At 43.6% G+C, this 21,821-nt stretch overlaps 1 protein-coding gene across 1 annotated transcript in view; it reads right to left on the bottom strand.

Annotated features, from left to right (window-relative positions):
* The window catches only part of fat2 (FAT atypical cadherin 2), a 121,304-nt gene that overhangs the window by 59,295 nt on the left and 40,188 nt on the right, over window positions 1-21,821 (bottom strand). Inside the window, exons 7-15 of the mRNA XM_042492869.1 lie at window positions 14,538-14,677; window positions 13,429-13,491; window positions 11,340-11,552; window positions 10,573-10,783; window positions 5,653-9,320; window positions 4,262-4,658; window positions 3,711-3,910; window positions 1,341-1,494; window positions 56-289 (exon numbers count right to left, since the gene is read on the bottom strand). Of these exons, the coding sequence (XP_042348803.1) occupies window positions 56-289; window positions 1,341-1,494; window positions 3,711-3,910; window positions 4,262-4,658; window positions 5,653-9,320; window positions 10,573-10,783; window positions 11,340-11,552; window positions 13,429-13,491; window positions 14,538-14,677 (5,280 nt within the window). The remainder of the gene's footprint in view (window positions 1-55; window positions 290-1,340; window positions 1,495-3,710; window positions 3,911-4,261; window positions 4,659-5,652; window positions 9,321-10,572; window positions 10,784-11,339; window positions 11,553-13,428; window positions 13,492-14,537; window positions 14,678-21,821) is intronic.

Raw genomic sequence — 21,821 nt, forward strand, 5'->3', positions numbered from 1 at the left:
GTTTTCTGGGTTGGTTGTGTGTTTCGGGTACGAGTGCGTGTAGTTGAGGACCTACCCGTGTCGGGGTCCTTGGCGTAGATGACAGCGACGGGAGTTCGTACGGTGGTGTTGTCGAACACGGTGACCTCGTAGTGGCTGGAAGAGAAGCTGGGTGGGTTGTCGTTCATGTCCTGGATCATCAGCCGGATATCTGCCTGACACGACCGCCCGCCGCCGTCCGTCGCCTTCGCCACCAGGTTGTACTCGACCTCCTTCTCCCGATCCAACACGGCCAGCGTGAACAGCTCACCTGAGGACACACGGAGACACACAGGTCCAAATAAGTTCCTCTCACAATAAAAAAAAAAACCCTTTACATTTTCATTTTACTGCTTCATTTAACAGACTACTTTACGTTTATTAGCAGCTTCCAGATTGAATGGGTTTTTCCTGCTATGATTTAATGACAACACAAACAAAATCAACAGGGCCATCAGCTCAGTGAGGATCATTACATAACAAAAAAAACAATTCATTTATGAACAGAAAAGACTTTGCTTGTCCTCCATTTTCTTTTGTGTTGTATTTTTGCTTTTTAAAACTTCTCCTGTGTGTGTGTGTATGTGTGTGTGTTTTATTGTGTTTGTGTAAAGCAATTTGTAACGTGGGTTTTGTGCTAAAAAAATTTTTAATCTATTATTATTATTACTATTAATTACAAGAAATTAGTAAAAGGTGACAAGAAAATGACCTGAAAATTAGTTTTTACAAAAGGGGGAGGATTATAAAAAAAATCATTAAAAATAAAAAAAATACATATAAATAAATTGTCCAAACAACAATTTTATAATTAATATATAATATAATTATGTTACAGGAAAAAAAAAAATACATTTGTTTTTAAATAGTTATTGCTTTTCCATTTTCTTGTTTGTTTTAGTTTTTTTACTTTGCTTTTTTTCTAAGCATTTTTTTTTAACCTTTTTACTAATTTCTTTCTCATTTTTGAGCCATGTTTTGATAATTTGCTCGTTGCCTTTTCCCCTCGTTTTTGAAAAAGAAATCAAACCAATCTGCTGAGGTTTCAAAGGGTTAAAAGTGCACTTAGTAGTACAAGTGTTGAGCTGCAGCGTTGAGGTTTCTGCAGCTTCTCTGTTTGAAAACTGCGTTTTATCTTCCAGCCAATCAGGTGGCTCTGAGACAACAGTGACAGAACGGAGGAGTGACGGAGGTCAGCGAGGCGCTCTTCAGAATGACAGTAGAAATGTTGTTGGCTCTGTTCAGCAGAGAGCCTCTCTGAGTGCCGATGCTATCAGCAGCTCAAACACTGCTGGCGTTTTAACCCCAAACAGCCCTCATACCTGTCCTGTGGTCGAGATGGAACTTGTCTGCGTCGGGGCCGTGCAGCGTGTACGAGATCTGGCCATTAGCTCCCACGTCTGGGTCTGAAGCCGTAACCTTCAGCACAAACATGCTGGGGGGCGAGTTTTCCATCACCGCCTCCGTGTAAACCAGCTGGAACAGGAGGATAATAACAATAATCAAGCCCACATTTGCATTCTGCTTTTTCTCTGCCGAGCCGCCGAGAGCTGCATGAATAAAGTGACGCTGCGGCCGCCGGGCTGCAGTGATGAAGAGGAAGGTGACTCAGACATGTTGCACCCGTCACAATCCATTATTACAGCTCAGTATGAAGCAGCTCATCTGTACATCAAAGGGTTAACTTTAACTCTTCGTCATTTCTTTCAAAAACACAGAGAAACAAAATGCAAGATGAAACTTGGTAAAGAATGTTCTATGAATTGCAAAAAAATGGTAGATTTAGAACATGATTTTAAAAAGGCTTTAAATGTTAAGGAAATAATAAGGAAAAAGATAGGGTTATTACAATTATTGTAATTCCATTTATAAAATTATGTTACAGAATTACTATAAAATTTTAAGAGCCAGGTTCATAAACTAATTTTGCAAAATGTTACAGGATATTTTTAAATTTTACAGATTGTAAGTCATTTCCTTTTATAAAAATTATGTTTTAACTAAATTTTTTTTGCTGCCAGGAATATTTTTTTTTAAATTCTTTTTGTTTACTGATTTTCTGAAGGATCATTAAAAAGTTATTATTATTATTACCTTTTTTTATCCTTTTTGTTAATTTTTTAAAAATCTATATTGAATAATTATTTTTATGATAATGATAATAATAATAATAATAATAAATAATAATGATAATTTTGTAAACTTGTTGTTAAAGGTGGTTTATAATGTTTATTTATAAACCACCTTTAACAACAAGTTTACAAAGTGCTTCACAGACATAATAACAGAAAATGCAAAGTAAAAGTACTTGATTGAAATACATTTGAGAATAATAATAGGAATAAAAGCGTGAAATTAAAGAGAAAAAACTCATTAAAAACCATGTTGTGAAATTGAAAGGTTGTGGAGCCCTTATGGAAAATAAAAAACGCCGTCCTCTCTGTCACAATAGCGTTGATCCATTTTCAGACAGATATTATTTCTTGGCTGGTCTTAAAAACGGTGCAAAATATTCAACAGCTGAAAGTTTCAATGACTTGAGGATTTTCTCTGAGTTAGAGCTCTGACAGAGCTCAGCTCACAAACCCAAATATTTACTTCTCATGAAAACACAAACTCTCTTTATACTTTAAAAAGTTATTATCTGGAGTGTGGAGCCGTCCCTCTCAGGATGGATTTTTACGTGTTTTGGTTTGTGTGCAGAATAAAATATGAATGGAGAGCATCTGACTGCTGACTCTGCAGAGCTGAAACACTGCGCACAGGTGTGTGTGTGTGTGTGTGTGTGTGTGTGTGTGTGTGTGTGTGTGTGCGTGTGCGTGTGCGTGTGCGTGTGCGTGTGTGTGGATTCGCTTCTGATTAAATCTAATCACAAATGATTTAAAGACAGTTAAGTTTTTATGATACAAACTCTCAAACTCTCTTCACTAAAACTCTCCAATGAAGCTAACGAGGCTCTTTATCAGTGACGGCTTTATGAGGCAGACGGGAGCTTTATTCATTTTAAATGAAGACTTTATTCACTAATAAACATTACTGGTGCAATTAAAAGTGCAAAGAAATAAAATAAAAAACTTTATCACCTGCAATGTGATTTTACTAATGCTGTGTTCAGACAAAAAAAGTCAATGAGTTCTTGGTGAGAACCATTCTGCAAATAACAAGAAATTATTAAATTTGGAAAATCATTTTTAAAGAAGCAAGGGGAAAATGTCAAAAAAAATTATGATTATCATAATTATATATTAAACATTAATTTACAGGAAATTTATATTTTTTAAGTACTTAATATATAGGTGATTTCTTTTTTTCTCTTACTATATTTGTCTTTGTTTTGTTTTTTCTAATTTCTGGTAATTTCAGGTAATTTCTTTTTTTAATTTTATTTATTTATTTCCTTTGTTTTTTAAATTAATTTTCAGGTAATTTCTTTGTTTTTTAAATTAATTTTCAGGTAATTTCTTTGTATTTTTTAAAATTTTTTCTTTATTTTTATTTCTTTTGCTAATTTTTGGGTCATCTCCTCTTAAATTGCTCATTGCCTTTTCACAATGCCTTTCAAAGACATCAAGCCAATTTACGGTCACATTGCTGTTAGCTTCCAATGATAAATGAAGACAATATGATTTAACCGTGGTTTTAAAAGTCACAATAATATCATCTGTAGATGACGGGGTGAAACGTCCTCTCACCTGTTCACACAGCGGACTGTTGTCGTTGATGTCCAGCACGTGGACGTCCACGGTGACCGGAGCCTCGTACTTTCCGTCGGTGGCGGTGACTCTGAGCGTGTATCTGTCTTTGGTCTCTCGGTCCAGAGCCTCCTTCACGATCAGACCCCACTCGCCTTCGTCCGCCTGGATGATGGCGAACTGACCCAGAGGGTCGCCGTCTGCACGATGGAAAAAGAGCGAAGTTACCGCACCGATAGTTTGACGGACAGACGGTGAAATGACACAGAAACAGCGACCATCGCAGATACTCAGCAGTGGTGAAAGAAGTATTCAGACCCTTCACTTCATTAAATGTACTTATACCACTCTGTTACAAGTGAAAGTCCTGCTTTTAAGGTGGTACTTAAGAAAAAATAAGCAAGTATAATCAAGAAAGTCTACTTTAAGTATCATAACTTAAGTCCCCAATTGTGGGAGTGACACAATTAAACAAACGCCTGAACACACAGGGGCTTCACACACTCCTGAACGCGTGCAAACACACACACACACACACACACACAACTCACCTGTGATGTAACACGTCACCAGGCGGTTCTCCAGCGACACATCAGCATCCGTGGTCGTCATGGTGACGATGACCTCACCGGGGCTGCTGTTCTCCACCACCGAGCCGCGGTACACGTCGTCTGAGAACTTGGGCGGGTTGTCGTTCTCATCAGTCACCGTCACCTCCACCAGGACGCTGGAGGACAGCTTGACGTCGCCGCCGTGGTCCGTGGCGAGCACGTTGAACCTGTAAACCCGGGTGGCCTCGCAGTCCGTCTCCCGCACGGTGGCGATCCAGCCGCTCTCCCCGTCGATGGAGAAAATCTTGGCGATGTCGGCCGCCGTGTCGTCGGGTAGAGGCTCCAGGCTGTAGGTCACGAGGCCGTTGGCGTCGGTGTCCGGGTCGTTGGCGGTCACCTGAAGGGTCAAAGTCAGTCTGTGTTTTTAATGGGAACATTTAAAGGAAACATGGAGACATTTTGGGAGATGAGCTGTTTGATGTCTCACTGGGAGTCACAAAAAGTTTAAGTCAGATTCTAGATATTCGGGTTCGAGTTTTTTACATCTAAAACAGGGAGACTCAGCCTGCTTTGTTTGGGGGCCACTTTTACCAAATGACAGGAGCCCAGGGGCCAATCAGAGCAGCCCCGCACATGTTTTTAAGATTTTAGGACATTTCAATTGTTTTTAGGACATTTCTAGGATTTTTAGGACATTTTAGTGATTTCTAGGATCTTAAGGACTTTTCTAGAATGTCAAGACTTTTTCAAGGGTTCAATGATTTTTGGGACATTTTTAGGATTTTAGGAGGTTTCTAGGATTTCAGAAAATTTCTAGGGTTTTTAGGACATTTCTATAATTTTAGGACTTTTCTAGGATTTCAGAAAATTTCTAGGTTTTTAGGATGTTTCTATGATTTTAGGACATTAGGGTCTTAGCTAGGACCACTATCGGGGGTGTGTGGGACTTCATTTCATTTCATTTCAATTCAATTTTAGGTTGCATATGAAATCGTTGTTTAGTTGTTTATATAGAGTATGAATGTAGATATTGGGGTAGGAGTAAATAGGTGTGCACTCCTTCCTGCCTTTTCAAACATGTGATACTTAAATTGAAGAAGCTCTGTAGGTTGTAATGAGACTGATGTATCGGCCTTTTCTGTCTTTTTGGTTTTTTCATTGCACATGGCAGTAAGGTTTGTTAGCTTTGATTCGTGTGTTTTGTTTTTATATGTTCAAAATTAAAATTAATTAATTAATTTGTTGTGAGTAATGGTCGGGGGCCACCTGGCACCCTGACGGGGGCCAGATTTAGCCCGTGGGCCGTATGTTGAGTCTGACTTTATTATACGGTCCGCAGTGACTCTCAGCTGGCTGTAAAGATAAAATGATAAAAACGGTCTTGTTCTCACCTGGATCACGGTGGTTCCAGCCGGCATGTTCTCAGCCAGGAAGGCCCTGTACGGGTTTGCGTCAAACACGGGCTGGTTGTCATTCACGTCCTGGACCTGGATGCTGACCGACACCAGCGAGGCCACATCGGTTCCGTTGTGGCTCCCCTGAGCGATCACGTCGATCTGGTACCACTTGGTCTTCTCGTGGTCGATGCTTTTCTGCAGCAGCAGCGTCCCGCTCTCTTTGTCCAGACTGAACACTTTGTCTCTGTTGCTCTCCACCGTGTTCCCGTTCACCAGGCTGTAGATCAGAGGCATGTCCGAGTCCGCTCGCACCGAGCCCACCTCCGTCCCGACGGGGACGTCCTCGGCAGCGGAGAAGGTGTAGAGCGGCTCGGAGAACTTGGGCAGAGGAACCTCGGGAGGAACCACTTTGAGCTGAACGGGGACGGTGGAGTTGTAGAAGGGGAGGCTGCCGTCGCGAGCTTTGACCTTGAAGTTGAAGATCTTGTTCTCCATGCCGACGAGACTCTCTTTGACGCTGACAATGCCGGTGAAAGGGTTAATCTCGATGATGTCTTCGGTCACCTGTTCGGCTTCGTCCACGGTGTAAGTGACGTCCGCGTTTTTGCCGTCGTCTGCGTCGTACGCCATGATCTGAATCACCGGGGAGCCTTTATTCACAGTCGACTGGATCGACACTTGGTACTCCGACGCTTTGAACTGCGGCACGTTGTCGTTCTCGTCCGTGAGGATAATCTTCACTGTGCAGAACGCCACTTTCCCGCCGCCGTCTTTCGCCATCACTTTGATCGCTATGACCCTCTGTTCGGGGTTCTCTCTGTCCAAAGGTTGTGTTGTAACAATCTGCCCGTCAGCGTCGATGGCGAACTTCTCATCAGCGAGTTTGTTGATGATGGTGTAGTCGACGCTACCGTATGGTCCGTCGTCAGGGTCGATGGCCGCCAATCGGATCACCCGAGTTCCTGCCTCGGCGTTCTCCGCCAGCTCTGCTTCATATATGCTCTGTTTGAAGTGCGGGTTGTGCCTGTTGCTGTTGATCATGTCGATGTTGACCGGAGCCGATTTCTGAAACACGCCGTCTGAAACCGCCACCGTCAGGTTGTAGTACGGGTCCAGGTTCCTCTTACAGACGTTCGAAAACGAGATGATTCCTGAAGACTCGTTGATGTTGAAGTAGCGACCTTCGTTCCCTGAGAGGATTTTGTACTTGAGGTTGTTCAGGTCGCCGGTGTCCGGATCTGAAGCTTGGATTTTGATGACGATGTGGCCGCACTTCGCCATTTCATCCAGCGTGGCGTCGTACTGGGAGGTGACAAAGTCCGGAGGGTTGTCGTTGACGTCAGTGACATTTAGGAAGACGTGGGCTTCGCTGCTGAGAGGGACGGTGCCGTTATCGGTCGCTCTGACTCTCAAATTAAAGTGTTTGATGCTTTCATGGTCGAGCACCCGTTTCGTGATGATCAGCCCGCTGTGAGCGTCGATCTCGAAAAAATCAGTCTCGTTATTTTCCGTTTTTACAATCTGGAAGGTGAGATCTTTATTTCTGCCGGAGTCTCTATCGGAGGCGGAGATCTGTATCACAGAGGTGCCTACTGGAAGCTCCTCGACAACGTCCGCAGTGTACGTTAGTTTTGAGAAAACGGGCACGTTATCGTTCACATCCTCGATTTCGATTTCAATGGAAGCCTCCGAGAATGCTCCGGTCACAGAATCAGATGCTCGGACCGTCAAGATGTGCATGGTTTGACTCTCGTAGTCGAGCGGGTTTGTGACGGTCAGCACGCCAGTTTTGAAATCAATGTGAAAGTGCTGCGTGGCGTTTTCCTCCTCCAGGTTGTAGATGAGTCGATACCCCTCTGGATTCCTCGCCTGTACGTGCAGGATGGTCGTGAACGGTGGGACGTTTTCAGGAACTTTCAACGGATACAGAAGCGTCTGGAAAATTGGGTTAGTTTGATTCCTCACTTGGATGCTGAGCTGTGCAGATGTGCTGTGACCGGGCTCGCCGTCATCTGTCGCCAAAACTGTCAACACGTACTTATTGAGAGCTTCGAAGTCGAGCGGCCGCTGAAGGGAGACATCGCCAACATCCGGATCTATCCTGAAGAGGTCGTAGTCATCATCCAGTGAGTACATGATGGATCCGTTCTCTCCTAAATCTCTGTCGACGGCGGTCGCCTGGTATAAAACGTCTCCTGGTTCGGTGGTTTCAGAGATCATCATTGAAAAAGGCAAGTTCAGAAACTGCGGCGCATTGTCGTTGACGTCATCTACAAAAACTTTGACCTGGGCGGTGGCCGTCCGTGCCGGTGTTCTCATGTCTTCTACCTTCACTATGATGTCATAAACGTCCCGCTCCTCTCGGTCGAAAGGAAAACCGGTCGTTTCAAGAACGCCCGACGTCTCGGAGATGACAAACTTCCCCGCTGGATTCAAAATGGAGAATAAAACAGGCTCGTTTAGATAACAGCCCACAGCTTTGAGCGCCAGTAAAGTTTTCACCGTCTTTAGGTTTTCTGAGACGCTCGCCGTGTACGTTTTGTGCCCAAATCTGAGACCGCTGGCTGTGAGGTTTGTTACGTTTACTTTGACAGTGGCGGAGTCTTTGTAGAGGCCGTCAGAGGCTCTGACAACCAGCTGGTAAAACGGACGAAATTCAGACACGTTGCTCACGGTGATGACTCCGGTGTCGGGGTGGATTGAAAAGGCGTTGTGCAGATTCCCCTCAGTGATGCTGTATGAAACCGCAGAGTCGGCGTCATGGGCCGTGACGCGCACGACCTCTGTATCTGTGACAGCCGGCGAGATGATGGATGGCTCGTACACGGGGGCGCTGAATTGTGGCGGGCAGTCGTTCAGGTCCAGAACGCGGACGGTGACCTTGGCGGGCTCTGCTGCGTACAGCGACGGCTCCCCGGAGTCTTTCGCCTGCACGCTGAAGTGATACTCGGCCCTGGACTCAAAGTCAACGGGCGCGATCAGAGAGATGGTGCCCATGCTCGAGTCGATCCTGAAGACGTTCAGAGCGTCCGCTTCCAGGATCTCAAACACCAGCAGAGAGTTTGAATCTTTGTCTGCGTCCGACGCCTGAACGACCAGAGGCGTATGTCTCTCTCCCATCACCATGCTGTTGATGTGAGCCGCCTCGCTTATCTGTCCCAGGTACTCCCGCTGCTGGAAAACCGGAGCGTTGTCGTTCTCGTCGACCACATAGATGTAAACGACCGTCCTGGATGAGGCTCCGGCTGTAGTGGACGCTGTCACTTTGAGCTTGTATGACGCACAATCCTCAAAATCCACATGTTTCTGCAGTGAAATCAGCCCGGTGTACGGGTTGATGTGAAACGTCTCGTTAAGGTTCCCGCTTTCTATCCCATAATGCACTGCGGCGGGGCTTGAGGCTGAGATGGTGACCACCGGCGTTCCCAGAGCGCTCGATTCGCTGATCTCAGCCAGGTATTCGTCCGAGGGGAAGGCGGGCGGGGTTTGGTCGGAGATGTGTACGTGGACGTGGACGGAGCAGAGGTCGCTGCGCTGAGGGAAGCCCTGATCCGTGGCCTTCACCGTCAGGTGGAACTGGTCCTGAGGCTGCAGGTCCAGAGGTTTGGACACGGTGATGGAGCCCAGCGCCGGGTCGATGGAGAAGATGTTGTCAATGTTTCCTGCAGGGAGAAAATAAAAGGACGTGTTAGACAAATGATTTAAAATGCTGTCAATCTTAGAGTTTTTTTTTATCTTATGCGGTAGACTTTAACCCTTAGAAACCGGAGAAAATTGGCTTTATTTCTTTCCAAAAAAAAATTATAATAATAATAATAATAAAATTAATAAAAATAAATAAAAAGATAAACAGGAATATTATTTAAAAATTAGCACAAAAAAGTAAAAGAAAAAACACACAAAACAAATGAACAAAAAAGCGTTAAAATATAAAATTATTAATAAATATATAATTTCTTTTGGTGTAACAAAAATCTAATTATATTCATTCATTCATTTTATTTAAAGCTTTGGGTTCAGGGTTAACAGCTGCTGAAGATGTGAGAAAACCCCACACAAAATAACATGAAAAGATAAAATTAAGAATTTCTTCCTGCGTAGAGATGAGAGCAACGATTTGCTTAAACAGCACAACACACCCAGCCAGAGTCCTGATCCTCAAAACCAGAATCTCTCAAATCCCTCACAACAATACGTGACGTTAGAGCGAACAAACACTATAACAACATGCAGGAAGAACTATGTTAGATTTTACAATACTTTCTAAAAGAAAACCACACAAGACAAAAGAAAAAAAATACATTTTACTGTGAGCTGTACCATGTTTGGTTTAAAAATAATAATTAACTTGAGCTTAATGAACTAGTTCTGTGGAGTTGTGAGAGTAAAAGGGTTAAAGGTTGGTTCGGGGGCAGTGTTGGTGTATAAAACACTCTGAGCAGCATCATGTGCCTCACTGCAGCAGCCGGGATCACTCCCTCCTGCTTTGATCATATATGATCAGCAGCCGTCCCGATAAATCCCACACCGCTGCGAGAGAACGCTCGCCGCGGAGCTCCACAAATCTCTCAGAAGGTCAAGATGTTTGAGCGTTAATGTGCAAACACAGAGCCGGCGAAACGATAAAGACCAGAGGCGGAGCGAGAGAGAGCAGGAGCTTTAAATTCTAATCTCAGACAGAGAATCGCGGCTGGGAAGGTGATTGAGGAACACGTTCCTCCCTCAGGCGGCGGCGCCGTGCCCTTGAACTCTCTGCATTAAGCAGTCGACATGTGAAGGCTGGGCTGCGCGGGGCAGCTCCCGGCGGTCGGCGTTAGAAAACGGTGGCAGCTCCCAGGTGTGATGATGATGAACCGCATGAATGTAAAGCAGAGCGAGGCTCAAACATGAATGAAAGATGAAAAAGCTGCTCACCGGAGTTCAGAGAGTAGCTGATGTCGGCGTTGCTGCCCATGTCTTTGTCCAGAGCTTTGACTCGGACGACCTCGGAGCCCGTGGGGGCCATGTTGGAGAGCGTGGCCTCGTACCGAGGGCTGAGGAACGCCGGCGAGTGGTCGTTACAGTCCTCCACGTGAACCACCACCTTCACAAAGTTCCTCTTCACCGGGATCTCCTGGTCACGCACCTGAGGACGAGAAGACACTGGCTAACGTTACCTACATGTTACAATAACGTTTTAATAAAAACATTTTAATCTAACGTTCAAAGAATGTTTTAAGGATGTTTATCATTTCAAATAATGTTCTGTTAAGGTTAAACGCTGACTGAGATGTCACGTTTGAACTGCAACACTGAGGACGTTTTGGTGAAGTGAGAGGTGACAGATCAGAGAATGTTGCTTTGTAAAAAGTTCCCACAATGTTACATGAGAACAAAGGGAGAACGTTTTCAAAGCAACATTCAGAACATGTTATTGAGGACTGAGATTACAGATTATTGAATGAAAATGTAATGTAAAACATTTTCAACATTTTTTAATGTTTGTGGAAAACGTTACCCGAACTTTAAGAAGAACGTTCTGGGAACTAAAACAAAACTGTTTTAGTTGAAAACGTTACTAAAACACTGCATCGTTGCATTGTACCTTTCTCGGATTATTTTTAGCAATTTCAATTGGCTCAGTTTGAGTGTTAATGGCAGCCGACATCTTCATAAGAATCTTTTCTACGTGTCTTTGTTACCATGACGATGAGCGTGTGAGTGGAGATGGTCTCGTAGTCGAGCCGCTCCGTCATCACCAGGACGCCGCTCTTGGGGTCCAGGTGGAAGAACTTGGTGCTGTCCGGGTGCAGGCTGCTGTGGACGGAGAACACCAGCTTGCTGTTGGTGTCGGCGTCCTGCGCGCTGATCTGCAGAATGTCCTTCCACGGAGACGTGTCCTCAGGAACCCTCACCTTAATCACACAGAGACAGACAGACGGGGGAGGAAATGAAAAACAAACACAACTACCGGAAAACTGAAATACTGGACTTTTCAATTTGGACACAATTTTTATTCATAAAGGCGGTCTGAAGAAGAGAAAACATTTTGAGGACAGGAAAACACTGTCAGAGGGACAATTTGAGGAGCAGAGGAGGCGGTGATGATGACTGTAATTAGAGGACAACAGTGAAGCTCTGGACTGTGTTTGGATGTGCTGATAATTACAGAAAAGAAGGCCTGCAGAGCGGGTTAATAACGCTCAATGTGAGTCTAAAGTTAAATAAAATGTGTTCTGTTTGTGTTAACACAAAGAGCCTTTTTTCAAAATATCTGCAGCTCGTCGTCTAAAGTGCATTCAGGACTTCTCCAGCTTCACTTTTGCTACTTAAACGGCGAATAATCTGAGCACAAAGTAGAGCACAAGGAGCAGATTGGTTATTTTAGTCAAATATTCATTTTTTTTTTAATTTTTACCCTTGAAATGCCAGGTTTTTGTCCTGATGCCACTATGTTTTTAAATGGAAAACCCCCACAAAAAATGTATTATTTTCAATATACTATATGCAAACTTTGCAAAGTAGATTTTTGTTATTGTAGCTGCTGACAGTCTGGGATATGTCAGTGATCAGCAGCTACATTGACTGTGACAGGTCACCTAGTGGAAATAGCATGTATTTCCTCCATATGCCAAATATGGTCAAAATGACCTCATCAGGTGGAAAATAGTCAAAATGACAAATTCAGAGTTTTCTGCTGAGAGTTAATATGCAGTGAGAGCAGAGACGCCACTGCGTCGCTCCGAGGTAATTTTGTGTCTGATTTGGTTCCCTTTGTGTTTCTTTGTGGTTGTATTGCCTGTTTTAGTTTTCATTTTGTGTCTCTTTGAGGCTGTTTTCTGTCTTACTGAGGTCATTTTGTGTCTCTTTGAGGCTGTTTTGTGTGTTGTTGAGGTCATTTTGTGTCTTTTTGAGGCTGTTTTGTGTGTTGTTGAGGTCATTTTGTGTCTTTTTGAGGCTGTTTTGTGTGTTGTTGAGGTCATTTTGTGTGCTTTTGTAGTGGTTTGGGTCTCTGAGGTAATTTTGTATCCTATTTGGTTTGGTTTGTCTTTCTTTATGGCGATTTTTGCTCACTTTTGTGTTCACTGTGTCTCTTTGTGGGTGTTTTGTATCTCCTCTAATCATTTTGTGTCTCTTTGTGGTTGTTTTTCAAACAGAACTAAATGCATTATGCATGTGTTCCTGTTGAAACTGTAATTCTTAAAAGTTAGAAAGCGTGATTAAACCAAACTAAAAGCTATGTTTGTTTTTTTAAGATATTTTTTGGATTGATTTGCCTTTATTGAATAGGACAGAGAGAAAGTGTGAAGGGGGAAGAGAGAGGGCAACATGCAGCAATGGGCCGAGGCGGGAGTTGAACCTGCGACGGCAGGAGCGAGGACTCTGGCGCAGGTGCCTCTGTACATGTGGCGCCCTGCTCAATCCACTGAGCCACCGACTCCCCAAAAAAACTTATAGTTAATCCAACATCTGCATCCACAAATGACAAGCCTCATGTTGCTCTAAAGTTTACAGTTAATCCAGCAGGAGACATTTTTGTCTCGTTTCTTGACGTATTCTTTTTTTTCAGACATGGCAAGAAAGTTTGCAAATATTGTAAAGTCTTTGATGTTATCTTAGAAAGTTTTGTTGTATTAAAACCCATTTAAGGCCTTTCAGACAGACGCTGCTTTCACAGCTGGTGCGTCTCTGTAATTATCTGTGAAGAATGTCCTTCTGGGTGTTTTACTGCTGTAATAAGTCTCCTCTGACACAGAAATGAAAATTTTTGGGGTCTTTGTGGATTCTCACCTCGTACAGCGGCTTCAGGAAGACGGGCCGATGCTCGTTCATGTCCAGCACTCGGATGTAGGCCTGCGGTTTGGAGACAGAGCACGCGGCGTCAGAAAATAAACGCTCAGCATGAACAACATTAAAAATGGAAAGCAGCGCTTCGCACGCAGCACCTGAGCCGCCGCCGTCGGCAGGACTTAAGACCAGATCCTAAAACTGGGGATTTAGAAACTCAAACGACCACATAAATAAAGCTGTTGGATGTTTTTGGTTTAAAGCTGCTGGTGGAGCTCAGCGGGTGAATTTAAAATGAACGAGGCTTCGTCAGAGGGCTGAGTTTGCTCACTTCTCTTTGTAAAGACAAACTATGGAGAATTTTCCTAAAAAATGACATACTGACTCAAACATGCAATGTATTTATCTGCTCTCATTCTCTCATGTTTTCATCCTCAATTAACTCTCTGAAACCAGGATCAATCAGTTTTCTTGTGCTGCGTTCAGACGCCTTTCACAAGTATCTGACCCTTTGAAACCTTGGGTAAAAATTAGCTGCAAATTAGTTTGATTTCTTTCGAAAACATAGGGAAAAGGAAATAAGAAGCCTGGCTAGAAATGTCCCACTACTGGCAAAAAATTTGCAGCATTGACAAGAAATTCACCCAAAAATTAGACTTAAAAAGGAGGGGAAGATTATTACACAATTACCTGCCAAAAATAGGGAAAATGCTGACAAACCTTAATTTAATTATAATAAATTTATATTCAAAATCATTTTACAGAAAATATTTTTTAAAAATTATAAAATAAATACTTCTTTTCCAGCAGTCCTTTAGGTCTTTTTGTGTGTTTTTTTAAATATAATTTAAATTTAAATTTATTTTTTGCTTATTTTCAGGTAATTTTATTTAAATTTTATACTAAATTCTTGTTCATTTTTGGGCCAGGTTTTGTTAAGTTGCTTGTTGCTTTGTCCCAATGTTTCTGAAAGAAATAAAATAAAAAATAAAAAAGTTCGCTTGAAGTTTAAAGGAAATTCAGACAATCCTATCAATATTTCCTTTTTTTGAATAACTTTTTGTTATTATGAAACATGTTTCTGTGAAGTATTTTTGGTTGATGTCTCTGACCTGTGTGGTGGCGCTGTGATGGCCATCGGTGACCCGCACCGTCATGTTGTAGTTGGAGCGTCGGGCGGCGTCGAGCCGGCGGGCGATGGAGATGGTTCCTGTGTTTCTCTGGATGTCAAAGTCCTTGTCCTCATCGCCACCTGAGAGACAGACAGAGACACAGAGAGACAGACAGACAGGTGAGTTTTACCCCATCAGGCGCTGCGGTCTGTGGGCGTCCAGCTGTCAGAGGTAATCTCTCAGTCGGTACGTCAGACGGTGCAGCTCTGATTTTGACGGGCTGCAGGAGTGATGCATGTTGGCATCGTCCTCCAGCGGCTGAAGAACGGCGGTGATTTGGGCAGGTGACTCCTGCAGCACCGTGCCCACGCTGACGAAACTCTGAGGAACATAAACTCTAATTTGTTTAAATTAAAAAAAACTGACATATTTTCCACAAAGAGAGAAGCTTTTAAGCCCCAAAAGATTTTAAACTGGCTGCGTGAGACGGCGTCTTTTTGTCACTAAACTGTTTGCCTGATGAAGGTCGAGTTCTCGAAAAGTCGCCATTGTTTGTTTTTCTTTCGCAAATTAAATAATTTGTTTGGAAATGATGCTACTAAGAACATAAAAGTCCACTATTTTTGCAGTATTTATTGAGTATTAACTCCCATGAATGTGAGAAAACAGATAAAATACAAAAATTGTACTTTTAATTACTTTTTGTTTTTACTTTTTGCTGGAGAGTTTATTTAAATTTGCATCTTCAGTTACTGAAAATGAATTTTGTCAGTTATATAGTTTCTTGTTTTTTCCCTTTAAAGGTCGGGGACTTGAACAGTTTGTCTGGGATGACTCATGAAACGACTTTTGAAGACGTGAGTTTAGTAAAAATGTTTGGCCGAAGTGTTTCTGATAAAGTGATTGAATTAAAATAGACCTAAAACACAGAGAACAACAGAGAGAAATAGATTTTTCTTTCCTTCATATGAATCCATCCATCACAGCGGGACGTTTTGATGGCCTCTTATTTACAGACGGAGCCGAGAAACCAACTGAGACACACAGACAGAGACAACAACTGCCTGTCTGTCCACCTGTCTCTCTCTCTGTGTCTCTCTGTCCATCTGATTTAACTCTGAGTTTAACCTTGACTGTTTCTCCTTCTTCTCCTGCTGTAGAGACACCGAAGGGATGAATGAACGAGTAAATAATGATAATAATTCACTTCAAGATAACGTGTTGAGTTTATCATGGTCCTAATATTGTTTATAGTAATGAAACGTGATATAGATCTCCACATGTGCTGACTTCACAGGGCAGTAAAGTGCCAAAAAAGAGGAGAAGAAGAATACATATTACTCTTAAAAAAACACTTTCAAAGCATGATAACATAATAACCGCCTCAGTGGTTGTAAGTCTGCATAAACGTAAACTAAAAACTCTTTTTAGTCTGACTTTCATGTATGTAAACTGTAAAGCACTTTTGTTTGAAAGGTGCTACAGAAATAAAATTTGACTGATTGATGTCTGTCCGGACTCACATGTTGCCATGACAACAGAAAATGCTCCAAATGTAGATTTTGCTGCAAAGACGCTGGATTTGTAAAGCAGTGCATGTTTCTCAATCAAATTGAAAGTGCGAATATAAAAAACACCAGATGGTTACATGTCAATTTAGGAATAAACTCCCATTTATTGCAAAAAGTTTTTTTAAGAAGCAGAAAAAATACCTATGCTGACGCTGACTCCGCTGTGAGCATTTAACATTCTGTTTTTCCAATTTTACTCGTCCTTTTTTCAAAGACAGTTATGAAATATCAGACTTTTAAGGTATTCCAGTACCAACACTTATAAGTGCCAAATTCAAATACTTCAAGCACCTCAAGCACCTCAAGCACCTCGTAAAAACCCAACAGGGGAGACGACGGCTCAAATGTCAATAAAAGAGCGATGAAACTCATGACTCGTAAATGACTCAATATTAGATTTATAAACGCACTTTTTGTTGACATTTTGCAGAACGCTGTGCAGACTTCAGAAATAAAAATGCAGTCAGCAAAACTACAAAACAACCCAAAAACAAGTTTGTCTCTGAGGTCATATTCAATCTCCTCATCATCATTATCTCAGCCAAAACTGTGAGTATGCTGGTCCATAACGACTTCAATTTACATATTTACGTGGCCCCTGGTGTTCAAATGTGATGTGTGTTTCTTAAATATGCATCATTGTATTCATAGTTCTGTTCTTTATCCTGTTTTATCTGATGATTTACTCTCCGACGACAAATATTTGAAACACACTGTTTTCAATCTGCGGTAACTCTGACTCACTCTGCCCGTCTGTCTCTCTGTTTCTCTCCTTTTCTCGCCTTTCTTTCTTTCTTTCCTCCTTCCTTCCTTCTCTCCGCTTGCTCCTCTTTTCATCCTGCGCCCTCTCGGTTTTTCTTGCATCATGACATTCTTCGCTCTCTGTCTCTCAGCAGGTCGTGTGTTCGTAAGGAAGGTAAACCTCATGCCTGCTCGGCCAGATGGTGTTTATTGAGACGTCCACCTTGCAAAGGGCCAAACACACACACACACACACACACACACACACACACACACACACACACACACACACACACACACACACACACACACACACACACACACACACACTTTTACCTCTACATGTGTTACAGTAAGGGATGCTGAGGCTGCACTCTGTCACCACTTATTAAATATTACAGACTGTTTGGCTCATTTTAGTGTCTTTTCATTTTTCATGTTTTGATAATTGTGTCTCTGTTCATGAGAAAAAAAGCACAAAAAAAATCTCTTATTTCCTACCTTTCCTCACATTTTACACAAACACACACTCTGCACACACACTCTGCACACACACTCTTAGATCGATAGATAACTGGGTCACCCGAAAGTCTATGTCTTTATTCGCCCTGATGACTGACGGTGCTCTGAGCAGCCACACTGACAGCTCCGTTTAACTGATTTAGACTTTTTAAATCTCAGGATTGACTTGCTGTGACTGACTGACACACACACACACACACACACACACACACACACACACACACACACACACACACACACACACACACACACACACACACACAGGAAGACTTTCATGGAAAATAATGAAATCGCTGCAGCATCGCTCATCGCTGCCTGTCGTCGCACAGAGAGGAAGATGCACTATGAAAGCAATTTTTCACTTTACTGATCATTTCCAGAAGATATGATATCGGCGCCGTGGTCGGAGGCTCAGCTCCCTGCGGGGCCAGCCACGCAAAAAAATCTCTGTTACTCATCAAACCGGGAGAGGAAAAAAAAGTCGTGTTACACAGGAGAGAAAGGACCTTCCACGCAGGAATTTCACTGACATTTTTATCCTTCTCGCCGTTCTTCCATCCATCTTCTGGATGTTTTTGTGGGTCAACGACACAAACTGAGAGACCATCAGTCATTCAACCCTTTAAAATATGAGCTTTTTTTACATTGGTAAAGTGCAATGAGCAACTTAACACGAAATTACTTTGTAAAAAATAAAAATTAAATAAATAATAATTATAATAATCTACTTCACATGTGGTTACGCTTGGATTTGAAAAGTGCGTTTTGTGCGCAGAGCAACACGAGTGTGTGTAATATTAATACAGGCTCTATGGGTTAACAGTTAACTGTTTGCACACCTAGTCCAGAGGATGTTTGGTCAAAAAGCTGTTGAAAACACGTCTCTGAAACTGAAAATGAGCTGACAGGCTGCAGAATAACTCACATTTGATCTGACGATGCTCTGAGTTTTCTCTGTCATGTTCGAATCGCAGCACTTTATTTATCTTTACTGCTTTTTTTCAGAACATGTTTTTCAGAGAGCTTAGACTTTTATATTTTTGTCCATACAAATACATTTTAAAAAGTTATTCTTTATCGTTTTTCCACCGTGTCAGTTTGAAAATCTTGAACCCCAAAGGGTCAAACTCTGCAATATTCAGAGTTGACCATGAGAAAAATGTCTCTTCCTGCACTGACTGCTCCGAGACATGAGGAGGTGTCGTTCCTCGGCCCGTCCTCTGTCCTCCTCGGGGCGTCCTGCAGGTGGGCGACCTCCCTCAGCTCTGGCAGCACGATGTCCTCACAGAGAATCAGCTCGACTCTCCTGCTGAGGCGGCATCATTTCTCTGATCTGATCAGCAGCAGGAGTTTTTCGGTCACCGCTCCGAGGTCGAAGGTCAGAGATGAAGATCGATTGATTCTTTGCTCTGACGGTCCTTCCTCTTCCTGGGGACGTCGGCGTCCTCAGCTGACTTTACTGACTCAGAAGTCCGTTAAATAACACTCCAAAGTTTGGCTTAAGTTTGGCGAAAACTTTGGGAAAAACTGTCCATGTCCACAAGGTCTCTGCAGCATCAGCATATTATTTCAATGAGTGCCAATAAAAATTATCCATCCATCCATTGTCGTCCGACTATCCGAGGCCTGGTTGCCAGGGCAACAGGCGGAGCAGAGCACTCCAGATTTCCCTCTCCAGCAACGCTGTCCAGCTCCTGCTGGGGGACCCCGAGGCGTTCCCAGGCCAGACCAGATACGTAATCCCTCCAGCATGTTCTGGGTCTGCCCGGGAGCAAACTACCAGTTTGACAGGACTGGAACATCGCTAATAGGAGGCGCCGAGAAGGATCCTGATCAGACCCCCGAACCACCTCAACTGGTCCCATCGAGGCGAAGGAGCAGCGGCTCTACTCCAACTCCTCACCCTCTCTCTTATCCTGGATTTCCGGCGCTGGCATGTGCGTTGCGGCACAGTTCAGCTATGGTATTGCTCCCTCATCCGTCAACTCTGCCAGATCAGCTGGAGTGGCGAGAACGAGGAGTTCCCGCAGTAACTACAGAATCACGCGCACATATCAGTACAGAAGAAGTAATAACTCCATTCACTCCCATAAATAATTTTGTGTGTCAGCATAGGAGGAACTTTTACTTTGTAAAACTTCAGGGAGCTAATCTTACTTTTATTTTTTTTATTTTACTTCAAAAAGTGTTGGGGATTTTTTGGTATACTATTTGGGTAATTTTCTTGTAGTTTTGACTAGTTTATTTTTAATTTTAAGGTAATTTTGTCTTTGTCTGCTCACTTCTTTTTTTTTTTTTTTTTTTTTTTTTTTAAGAAATCAAGCCAGTTTACTCAGATTTCAAACAGTTAAACTGTTATTGAATCCTCCAATAAAAGAGATTTTTTTCCTACATGTAGTTTTCTATTCTCAGTGTGTCCCTATAATCAGGCGCCCTGCAGGACTCAGACCCGGAGACGCCTGAACTCGTCCTTTTGGAGCAGATGCTCAACCCTCCCCTGCTGAGGACAATACTCGTCCTCCAGCAGCGAGCCGCGGCCTCAGACCTGCAGGTGCTGACCCTCATCCGGACCTCATCACACCCAGCTGGGACCCGCTCCAACTCACACATCACCATCCAGAGAGGGACGCCACGTCCGTCCACAAACAGCCGAGACGCTGCCGCCCTCGCTTTGATTTTCTGTTTTTCTGAACGCAGAGTGTTGTTATTGTGCAGAGTCACAGGAGGACTTATTCTGACGGCGAGGGAAGTCTTCATTTGTCTCTGAGTTATCTGACAGCTGCAGACGCTCGATACACATCTGGGTTCTGCTGCTGGACAGCAGGAAGGTAAACGAGAAACGCCGAGCGAGAAACGCCTGATCGTATCTGCACGGAGAGAGGAGTCCTGTGACACAACAACATTCCCACAACGAGATGAGGTACAGAGATACAGAGAGGAGAGGAGAGGGGAGGGGGGAGGAGAGGAGAGGAGAGAGAGGAGAGGAGGAGGAGGAGGAGAGGAGAGGGAGAGGAGGGGGGAGGGGGAGAGGAGAGGAGGAGAGGAGAGGAGGAGAGGAGAGGAGAGGAGAGGAGAGAGGGGGGGGAGGAGAGGAGAGGAGGAGGAGAGGAGAGGAGAGGAGGAGAGGAGAGGAGAGAGGAGAGGAGGTTGAGGAGGGAGGAGAGGAGAGGAGAGGAGAGGGTTGAGGTTGATCTGGGTTGACCATCAGTGATAATTGGTGAGTAGTGTTGTTGGACCACACAGGGAGGAAAAAGCTGCGCAATTATCCAACAGAACAACAAACACTCGAACTGATTGACTGATTGAATACAGCTGTCAGAATTAATTACAAGGCAGAGCTGGAGGGTGACACAACGCTCGACTACTGCACAAATGCACACATTTTATACGTACATATTTCAGTTTCGTGAGAGTTTATACTATGATTTATTTGAGCCTGAAATATTGTACGCATACTTCACTCTGCTACATTTATCTTAAAGCTGTAAGTCGTGGTAACTTTGAAGTTATTGATGTGGTCAGGGAAAATGTGAATAAAAGAAAGCAGTAACAGATTCTCAAAGTGACAAGTGGAGTTGGGTCAGATATCCAGTCAGGTGTACAAGCTTAAAATGGTTTGATTTTATGCAAACTGGCTGAACCGAAATTTTGTCATATATGTCAAATTCTGGCAATTTTAAAAGTAGCCTAAATCACAGCTCTAAATCCAGCTCAAACTGCATTAGTGATAAGCAGTGTGATTAACACAATATTAGTAATCCGTACTGACTGACGGAGCGTGAGCATCGACTTTTGTCAGACGTGGTGTTTCATATCTGATGCTCGCTTTGAAAGCGCCACAGTGGACGAGGACCAGCTGATTCATGAAAACACACACACACATTCACATACACATGCATGCACAGATTCACACACACACACACACATTCGCACACTGGTGCCAGAGGCGACGACGTAATGTGCCATCAGGAGGAAAAATGATTGCGTTCACCGACCACCGGCCCTCTGACCCACGGCCGCCAAAGACTCCTCATCGGGACTCTTGAAAACATAACCCACGGACGTCAGAGGATGACACATCCGGCGCCAGCAGCTCTGAGACAACCGAGCGTCCCCTCAGGGCTGCAGAGAGAGTCTGCTGTGCTCTGTTGGGCTCTGGCACAGATCGAGTTTGGCACAGAGAACCGAACAGGAGGAACCTCGGTCTTTCTCTGCTGCCCGCCTGGCAGGAAACAGCCCGGCCGGCTCTGATGTGTTTTCCTCCGAGGCTGAAAGAGAACGAGGCGCCGACACGTCCAGAGGGTCGATTTCATCAATAAACACTGTTACGTCTTTTATTGTCGATAAAGCTCTCTGTGGCCGTCCCTCTTGTAATGTTTGAGGCTGAGAGAAGCCAGAGAGGAGGAGGAAGAGGAGGAGGAGTGACCAGCCGTCCCTCCTGTGGTGATCT

The sequence above is a fragment of the Plectropomus leopardus genome, chromosome 9, assembly GCF_008729295.1.
Source record: "Plectropomus leopardus isolate mb chromosome 9, YSFRI_Pleo_2.0, whole genome shotgun sequence".
In the NCBI taxonomy this organism is placed as follows: domain Eukaryota; kingdom Metazoa; phylum Chordata; class Actinopteri; order Perciformes; family Serranidae; genus Plectropomus; species Plectropomus leopardus.